Genomic DNA, 10,000 nt, shown 5'->3' with positions numbered 1-10,000 from the left:
AGCTGTTTCACAACCCACCATTCCCCCACATCCCAAATCTAGCACTTCCCAGGCCCCCGGGGACCTATGGGAAATTTATAACAGCCAATCGCATCCGTGGGCCTGTCACAGCGTGGTAACATCCTCCGTGACTTTGGAAGAGAACAGACGTGCGATAGGAGCCGCTTTCACTCCACAGCGCCCAGCTGCCAATCTTCCGGAGTATTTTAGACTTCATATCTAAATGTAAAATCTTTTTTCTATGAATTATTTGGCTAAATATAGCAAAAGGATATTGCCAATGAGGTGGTGTGTTGGACTCAAAATATGTTATTGGGGGGGAGGGGGGGGTGAGAACATTTTACAAAGAGTAACTGTCAAGCTGATATTTTCTACTTGAGAAGAAAAAAAATGAAGTTAAGTGCGTGTGAATGCACTGGCGTTAAGACATGACAAGACTAAAACACTTGTTAAGGCAGACTTTGTTGCAGTCTATAACACTGGAGGTCTACAGTAGTGACACAGGCAGCCCAAAACAGACTGTTTTTTTGGGAATGAGGACTACTGGACCCTGCCTTCCTGTGAGAGGCTGACTGTGGGCCACGCACGGCGGGGTCAAGGTTCGATTTGCGCCCCTCTGCGCTGAGAACGTGAGTTCCACGAAGACACGACACCCCTCAGAGCCGTCTGAGTGTACTCTCTTTAGAGCAGGGCCGCCCCACCCCGTTCTTACTGTCCTGGAGGTTCTCCCGACCCTAACAAAGCACACCTAATAACCAGCTAGAGATCTTGTTTGGGCTGCTAATTAGAGCAGAATCAGGTGTGCTTTCGTAGATTCTCCAGGAACAAGGGTTGGGCAGCCCTGTTTCTAAAGCGAACGAGTGTTAGCGTCAAGCTAGTGTCCATGTTTGTTTTGCAGTGGAGGAATTTAGTAGTGACCACAGGCAGGGCAGGAACTGGCAGTTGTATGAGGTGTACTCTGTTGAACAGTAGATCTCTAGGAACAAAGTTGGGCTGCCCTGCTCTAGCTGTTGAAGCGAGCGTTAGCGTGTAGCGCGCGTTAGCCTGTAGCGAGCATTAGCGTGTAGCGAGTGTTAGCGTCATTGTGTAGTGAGTGTTAGCGTCATCGTGTAGCGAGCGTTAGCGTGTAACGAGTGTTAGTGTCATCGTGTAGCGAGCGTTAGCGTGTAGCGAGCGTTAGCGTCATTTTGTAGCGAGTATTAGCGTCATCGTGGAGCGAGCATTAGCGTTAGCGTGTACCAAGCATTAGCGTCATTTTGTAGCGAGTGTTAGCGTGTAGCGAGCGTTAGGGTCATCGTGTAGCAAGTGTTAGCGTGTAATGAGCGTTAGCATCATCGTGTAGCAAGCATTAGCGTGTAGCGAGCGTTAGCGTGTAGCGAGCATTAGCGTTAGCGTGTAGCGAGCTTTAGCGTTAGCGTGTAGCGAGCGTTAGCTTATAGCGTGGCCTCACCTTCGTCGAGCTCCGGCGGGCCGTCGTAGGACTTGTCGATGGCGGCCCTGAAGCTCTCGTTGCAGCCGCGGCCGCGCACCATGTGGGCCCGCGGCCGGTGGAACGGCAGCTCGCTCTTCCTGGCCGCCTCCGTCACCGCCGTCTGCAGGCTCTCCAGCGAGCTCGACTTCTTCAGCCCCAGGGTGGGGCCCAGCTCTGCCCCCGACAGCGCCGTCTCTGCTGGGAGGGAGAGAGGGAGAGGAGGGAGGGGGTGGTCAGTGTGGATGGAGGGAGGGAGAGAGCGATGGGGGGGTCAGTGTGGATGGAGGGAGGGAGAAAGGGAGAGAGAGGGGGGGAGAGGAGGGATGGAGGGAGGGTGGGAGAGAGAGAGGAGGGGAGAGTGGGAGAGAAAGGGGGGAGAGAGGGAGAGATAGCAGAAGTGTTTAGATGCGTTGGCACATGGGAAGGGGAGCGAGAGGGGGAGGGAGAGAGGGCGAGAGAGAGGGAGAGAGCAGGAGGATGACTAAAGAAAAGAGGAAGAGTGGGAGGAAGAGGATCAAAAGGTGAAGACGAGATGCAAAGAAGGAAGGATGAGTGAACTGAGAAAAGGAGAAGGGCGAGGATGACGAGGCCGGGAGGATAAAGCGCAGGAGATGAAACGGAACGGGCCTCATGACTCGCACAGGAAAACTGCACAAACTGCACTCCAAACGGAAAAGTTGAGAGAGAAAAACTTCTGAAGGAGGAGAGAGAGAGAGAGAGAGAGAGAGAGAGAGAGAGAGAGAGAGAGGAGAAGGACACGAGGGCAGAGGGGCCCGGCGTCATTAATCCGCAGATTTAAGTTCCCCGTCTTTACAGAGACTTTTACTCATTAAATAAAGCCTGCCGCAGTGGCAGAGAGACAGCCTTTAGAAGCGCTCTCCCCGTCTGTTCTGAAGGCCTTCTTTCAGGTCGCGCACGCTGTACGGTATCTTAAGTGTCCACTTCACACACGTCCACGTTCGGCGCGTCTGAAGAGAGAATACAGGGCGAGACGCGCGTAAACACGGCCGGCTCGGCGTTCGGCTCATAAAAGGCAGCGGTCTGAGCAAAACTGAGGCTTTAAAAAGCACAATGTCAGAACGCCCTCGCAACTTCACACCGGACCTGGGTCAAAAACATCACCGCTTCGAATTCAAACACTTCTCCACGCTCTACTGAGCGTGTCTGGTGTATTGGAACCTATGAGATGCTCTCAAACAGTGCAAACCCCCGCCCTCTGGTCCTCTCGAGCGCACCAGGCAAGATCAATCGAGCACAGAAAAGTATTTGTATCCTAAACACTGACGGTGTTTGACCCAGGTCGTGACTCACTCCGGAGTCGACAGCCTTCCCCGGGTCCGGATTGCGACACTGAAGACCGAAGGCTGAGAACTCCAAAGTGTGAGAAGGCGAAATGACCGCTGAATTAAACTTCAGACGGCGTTGTTAGAAAATGACTTTTTAATGGGGCTCCGCGGAGTCGGGGGTGATGGATGGATGGATGGGGACGGGGTCGGGGGGGGGGGGGGGGGACGATCTCCGCCCATGACAAGCCCTCCGCCGGGCACGTCTGGGCCCCGCCCTCCTATCCCATCAGCCACCTCTCCCCGCGTGCGCGCGGCAGAGCGGATCGTTAGGGGAAGCGGTGTGGACCCAGCGCGGCACTCATGAATCAGGAGCTCATGGTATGGACAGCGGAGCGGGCCGGGCATCCCGATGAGGCCCGGGCGCCGGCGCTTCGTTCAGCTAATGGCGCTTTAAACGGGCGCGGAGACGAGACGGCTCCTCTGATCGCGGGGACGTGCCGGGCGGGTGTGAGCGGATGCCGCAGTCATAAACAACGCGGGAGAGACTGCACGCGCATCGTTTCATACGCTGCCGGGGGGGGGGGTATGAGAGGGGTGTAGGGACTGCTTACTGCGACTAACCACGCACTGAGGTGCATTTTAACATCCAGATACAATTACAGAAAAAGTAGTCAACCATGGCCAATTTTTACATTACATTACGGTCTTTCAGCGCACTTGAGCCGGGTTATTGGTGTGCACTTTGTTGCACGTCACTCTGCCAAATGCCAATAACGTAATGTAACATGACAGTTATTTCCCTGAAACTTTTATCCGAAGCGACTTGCAGTTCATTAGACCGAGCAGGGGCCAATCCACCCTGTAGCACTGTGGGGTTAAGGGCCTTGCTCAAGGGCCTAGAACCACCAACCTACCAGGTGCCACTCAAGCACCTCAACCACTAGGTCATAGGCTGCCCCCTTTCAAGTTTTCGTCACAATTTCGAGCTCCCTTTCTAATTCTCTCCACAAAATGTCGGAAGACGTCTGGAAGAGTCGCTTCCTAACGCACACGTGGAGAGGCACAGCCCCGGAGCGGGACAGGAGCGTGCGAAATAAGGGCTGTGAACAGAGAGGATGTTCCGCACAGCCGCGGCGAGTCAAACGCTGGCTTTGAAAGCGGGATTTGTGTCACAAATGTAATTACGGCTGTCCGACCGGGGGGCTGATAGAATTAAGCGGCTTTTAGGGCCGCGGCGTGAAGCTCTACAGAAGTGTTGGGACCAGAGCGACTTAAAAAATATATAAATGTTTGAGTGTGTACATGTGAGGGCGTGTGTATGTGAGGGTGTGTGTATGTGAGGGTGTGTACATGTGAGGGCGTGTGCATGTGAGGGTGTGTGTATGTGAGGGTGTGTGCATGTGAGGGTGTGTACATGTGAGGGTGTGTACATGTGAGGGCGTGTACATGTGAGGGCGTGTGCATGCATGCACAAGTGTGTATGTGTCAGGGTGAGTGTGCATGTACGTGGGCACGTGTGAGGGTGAGTGTGCATGTACATGTGCACGTGTGAGGGTGAGTGTGCATGTATGTGTGCACGTGTGAGGGTGTGTGTGCATGTACGTGTGCACGTGTGAGGGTGAGTGTGCATGTACGTGTGCACGTGTGAGGGTGAGTGTGCATGTACGTGTGCACGTGTTTAAGATGCAGGTGTTTGTGATCGGGCGTGTCCCAATACTCCAAGAAATGTCTCGTCGTTTCCTCCACACCGTACTTCTGGATAGGACGGGAGGAGGGAGCGGAGGAAGGAAGGATTCAGTTTTACAGAACTGGGACACACTGTGCGGGTGTGTGCGTGTGACCGTGTGTGTGTGTGTGTGTGTGTGACCGTGTGTGGGTGTGTGTGTGTGTGTGTGTGTGTATCTGAAACAGGAGGTCGCAGTAGAGCAGCTCACTGCTGCAGGTCATCCCTGACACATCGGTGTATCTCTGCGGGAGCCCAAATGGATGTGTGGGGGGGGGAATTAAACCCCATTAAAGTGAATACAGAAGAGAGGAAACCTCACTCACTCACTGCTATCTGCTTCGGAGATTCCCGGGGTGTGAAATCGCGGTTTTCCCCTCTCCGAGAGCCGCACGCAGGATAATTCCCACATCATAACCGATTCGCCGTGATTTATCCTTTACTGTCGGCCCCCCGTGGAACCGGGGTGGGGGGGGGGGCGAGACTCACTCCAAGAAAATGTCAGTCCTCAAACTCTCTGAGAATCTGGCATTTCCAAAATAAGGAACCGTGAAAGACAGACTCTGAGAGATGAGGTGTCATTGGAAGGAGCGGTAACTGTGTGTTTGTGCGTGTGTGTGTGTGTGAGAGAGATGAATGTGACGAAGAGCCTCCATCAGCTACGTGGCCTCTTCCTCTGGAGGAAGATGATCCCAAAATCTCGCCTGCCTGTCATGATGGTCGCCGTGACGATGTCACTCTCCTCTGTCTCGGTGCCTGAAACCTGCTCTGTCTCGCGCCCCGAAACTCCACAAAGAACACGTACAGTAAAACCAGGACATACATCTCTCTAATGACGTCCTCCTCCCCCCCCCCCCTTTCTCATTAACCTAGTTTACAGCAGCACTTTCCAAACATTCCTAAATCCCATTTTGAAAACGGGGATTCGGAATTTCCCCGAATTTTCCGGAAACCGGCGTGACTGAAAGCGGGGGGGGGGGGGGGGGAGGGGGGAGCCGGCGTGCCGACATCAGCAGCAGCAGCAGCAGCGGTGGCGTGGCGGGCCGAGGCGGGAGATGAATAAAAGCGTATCCGCAGCGCAGCCCTGTGCAGACAGTTAAACGGGCTCATTAGGGCCCCGGGGCCCCGGGAGAGACGCAGCGCTTACGGATCTGGGCCCCGGGCCCAGGTGTGCAGGCTGGCTCTCCGCGCGGATATTCCTGTCAGGCTCTTTCACAGCTCCACCGAACATCCAGCGCGAACGTGAGAAAAACACACGTCCGCACGCAGGTAACACCGGCCACGCAGCAGAAATATTATTTACTCATCCCGGGCTAAAGAACAACACTCAGCCGCTAATTCCTTCTCCACTATGTTGCAAAATAAACATTTTATTATTTGAAAACAAGCGACGTGTTTCTGGCAATAAGCCCTCATCAGAGTGTAAAGCGATTTCATGTTGTCCATTTAGGATTTATGGGCCGTTAATCAGCACCTGTTTTCTCACTGTTTTTTCATTCTCCCGTACATTCCTGTGATCTGGCGGCCCCATCCCGTCAAGATGGAGATGTTGCACGACTGCTTCTGCAGAAACGGCCACGCAGAGTCAGCCAGGTTTCTCTTTACACTGTTATATACGAAAATAAAACCCTGCTGAACACACGCTGAGCCGGGAGGTGAATCACAGAGCAGGATTACTGAGTTACTAAGTTCAGAGTAAAACCCGGAACCCCCCCAGTAGTGGAACATGGACTCAAGTAAAAACAGCTGTTAAGGGTTTTACCCAGCCCAGTGATCCGGTTTTGTAAAATACTGCATTTATTTATTTTATTTATCGGGGACAGTGCACATTAATGAACACTTTCGGTTTCCACATCAATGTAAATGCGCCAGAGTTAGCTAATGAGCTCATTTTCATCTGTAGTCCCTAAACTGCATGTCTTTGGACTGTGGGAGGAAACCGGAGTACCCGGAGGAAGCCCCCAGCTACAGGAAGTGACATGATGGGTAGTGTGGGCCGGTGAGAGAGAGGGGGGACGGTTGTTTCCCCACACCTGCGCTCCTCTAGGACACAGAGCCATCGCCCGCCCCTCTCCGGGACAAATTAATCCATCACTCCAAATCAGCACAACATGGCCGCCTTCAACTCGAATCAACAACAAACTCTCTCTCTATTGTGGGAGTGGGAGTGCGGGAGGGAGGGAGGGAGAGAGGAGGAAAGAGTGAGGGATGGAGAGAGAGAAATAGGGAGAGAGGGAGAGGGATAGAGAGAGAAATAGGGAGAGAGGTAGAGAGATATGGAGAGAAGGAGAGAGGGAGAGGGTAAGAGTGAGAGAGGGAGAGGGATGGAGAGAGAGAGGGGGAGGGAATAGGGAGGGTCAGAGAGAGAGGGAGAGGGAGAAAGAGAGAAACAGGCAGTAATGACATAAATAGGCCCCTGGTTTGGCAGAGACGGCTGTTGTGGAAGTGGAGACAGTGAGGGAACAGCAAGCCCCAGCATCGGGAGCCAGGGGGGGCCGGCGGGGGGCCAGGGGGGGCCGGGGGGGCGGCCATTTTAGCTGCTCCGAGCCGAGGAGCTCACCTGGCTAACGGAGCCCCCGGGCAGGCCACACCGCTCAGGGTGGAAACACACAGAATAAAGCCTGAAATGAGTCTGGTGGTGCTGGGGAGAGAGGGAGAGAGGGAGAGGGGGAGAGAGGGAGAGAGGGAGAGCCGAGTTGGAAAGCAGAGCTGCTGGAGGTGCTCTTGGCTCGGGGGGAACGATGGGGAGAGTCCTGGAGGAGAGCCAGGGAGGGAAGGGTGTACACACCTCCTCTCCAGCAGGGGAGCGGTAGTGCAGGACTCACTCACTCACTCACTCACTCACTCACTCACTCACTCACTCACTCACTCACTCACTCACTCACTCACTCACTCACTCACTCACTCACTCACTCACTCACTCACTCACTCACTCACTCACTCACTCACTCACTCACTCACTCACACATATATATATATACACACTCACTCACACATACACACACTCTCTCACACACACATACACACACACACATACGCAGCGACACACCCACTCACACTCACTAACACACACACAGACTCACATACACATATATACACGCATACGCATGCGCATACACACATACTCTCACTCTCTCACACACACACACACAGTCATCAATCAGCACGCATCCCAAAGCGGTGACTCACACAGAGAAGGTTCTGGATGGTGCGGAGGGTGCCAGGCAGCCAGGAGAGGGGTTTACTGTAAAGAGCTGATCTGAGGTCAGCTGTACGCGCTGGGAGGGGGGGTTCTCTCACGGAGCGTCTCATCAGCACAACGCAACCAAAACATCAGAAACAGCCTCAGAGAGCCCCTACTGGACACACTATTACTCACACACCATCAGTCAGGCACTGTTCACACACACGCACACACACTCACAAGCACAGGCACGCACAAGCACAGGCGCACACACACAGGCACACACATACGCACACACACGCACACGCAAAGGCACAGACGCACACACATACCCCTACACACGCACACGCACGCACGCACGCACGCACGCACACACGCACACACGCACACACGCACACACGCACACACACACAAGCACACACACGCACAGGCACAGGCACAGGCACAGGCACAGATACAGACACACACACATACCCCTACACACACACACACACACACACACACACACAAAGGCACAGACGCACACACATACCCCTACACACACACACGCACACACACACAAGCACACACACACACAGGCACAGACACACACACATACCCCTACACACACACACACACACACACACACACACACACACACACACACAGCTTTTAAATGGGAGAATTCTATTATTCCAACATTTATGCGTAGATGAATTCCCTCCCGTATCTGCGGTAGTTTTTGGAGCGGTTCCGGAAGCCGCAAACGGATCTCTCTCACCCCTTTCCTGCGAGCGGTTCACACAAAGCCCGGCTCCTGAAAGGAGCACATCTGCAAGCCTTTATTTCACGGTTCATCAGCAGTTCTGCATCGCGTTCGCCTACGAGGCACACGGCACAGAGCTTCTGAGCGTAAAAAAATATAAAATAAATAAAAATGATTAGAGCCGTTTAATTACTGTATTCCAAACAGTGTTTAGAGTAGACTTGTGCTGCAGGCTAACGGGAGCCGAGACAGGCGTGCCCAGACGCTCGCTAACATCAAGTCCTGAGTCACACCACAGAGGCCCCCGGGTTATAACAGCCTTTGACCCAGTGAAGTGCAAGGGGGGGGGGGGGGGGTTTGGAACGTTTTGTTGCTAACATTCTAATTCAGTGTTCCAGAACCAGTCGTTTGCTGATTGTGACATCAGCATTAGAATGCTCAGTTGAGAGCATTCTATTCACACACTTGTGATGTCACACCTGGACGCACGCTCGTGGTTGTCTGCTCCCGCTTCCCCACACGGCCTCAGGTGAACTGCAATGCATCCGGCAGTTTATGTTTTGTTGCCACAGAAACCTACTCATGACATCAACTACAGCATATCATACATTTTAATCAAAGTAAAAAAAAAAAAGCAAAATTGGATGTTGACTAGTTAGGCATTGGACAACTTAGGCACTGGATCCTTACCCCATCCTCCCAGCCCCTGTTAGGCATTGATTAACTGGCCTGTTTGCTTAGGCAGGGCTTGATAGAACAGTTGGCCTTGGTATAAATTTGCTAACTTTTTTTTATAGGTATAAATCACAGATTTTTTGGCTTCTCAGTACCTTAGCAAGGACACACAGTAACTCAGCTCTGTACAGAGAAGAGCTTAAAGCCACTTTTGTTGTACGCACTTGGCTATGGGGTTTCGCCTCACTCCTCTATAGAACGAGCCAAATCGTAAATACAAGCTTACACTGGCCTCTTTTTTAAAGAAATTACCCCTGCCTTCATGCGTTTGGCATGCTAAAATATTGAAATAAGAACAAAAAAAAAAACTTCACATTTTCCATCAGCATAAGAATGCTTGGCATTAGCATCGTTTCCATGACTTCAGCGCGGGAGATGTGGTGTGTGTTTTACTGGAAGGGAGGGCGTGCGGTTTTGGGGGGTGCGGAGGGATCCGTGGCCCCAGGCCCAGGGTGAATTAAGGGAGAGGGGAAAGGGGTTCCTGTGCAGCGGGGAGCTTCTAGCGGTTAGCGCCTGCCGCCCTCTGGAACTCGACCGCCCCAGCCAAACCCCCCCCCCCCAAATTTAGACACGCGGGGCAGGAATGAAGACTGGAGGAGGTAGAGAAGCTTGGCAGCCTGTCATCAGGAGTGTTAGCGTTAGCGTTAGCGTGGCACCATCTCGGAATCTCCCCGGTGAGGCGGCAGAAATCCCGCAAACTCCATCCTGCACCGGGCCTCAACCCAGCTAACGCAAAAACATTCTCAAAACTTTGCTCTAAAGTTGTGGCAATGCTATCACATTGGGGGGGGGGGGGGATTTTGGGCGGACATTTTGTGTTAGCTGGGTAAAGTTGGTTACCCAGCAGCGAGACCGT

General features: G+C 53.1%; 1 protein-coding gene across 1 annotated transcript in view; it reads right to left on the bottom strand.

Annotated features, from left to right (window-relative positions):
* LOC133121190 (partitioning defective 3 homolog B-like) overlaps positions 1–10,000 on the bottom strand; it is a 56,722-nt gene that overhangs the window by 7,164 nt on the left and 39,558 nt on the right. Inside the window, exon 7 of the mRNA XM_061230396.1 lies at positions 1,451–1,669. Coding sequence (XP_061086380.1) covers positions 1,451–1,669 — 219 coding nt within the window. The remainder of the gene's footprint in view (positions 1–1,450; positions 1,670–10,000) is intronic.

This window comes from Conger conger, unplaced genomic scaffold, assembly GCF_963514075.1.
Source record: "Conger conger unplaced genomic scaffold, fConCon1.1 SCAFFOLD_92, whole genome shotgun sequence".
NCBI classification, from domain to species: domain Eukaryota; kingdom Metazoa; phylum Chordata; class Actinopteri; order Anguilliformes; family Congridae; genus Conger; species Conger conger.
This window is presented reverse-complemented; position numbering and strand designations above follow the sequence as displayed.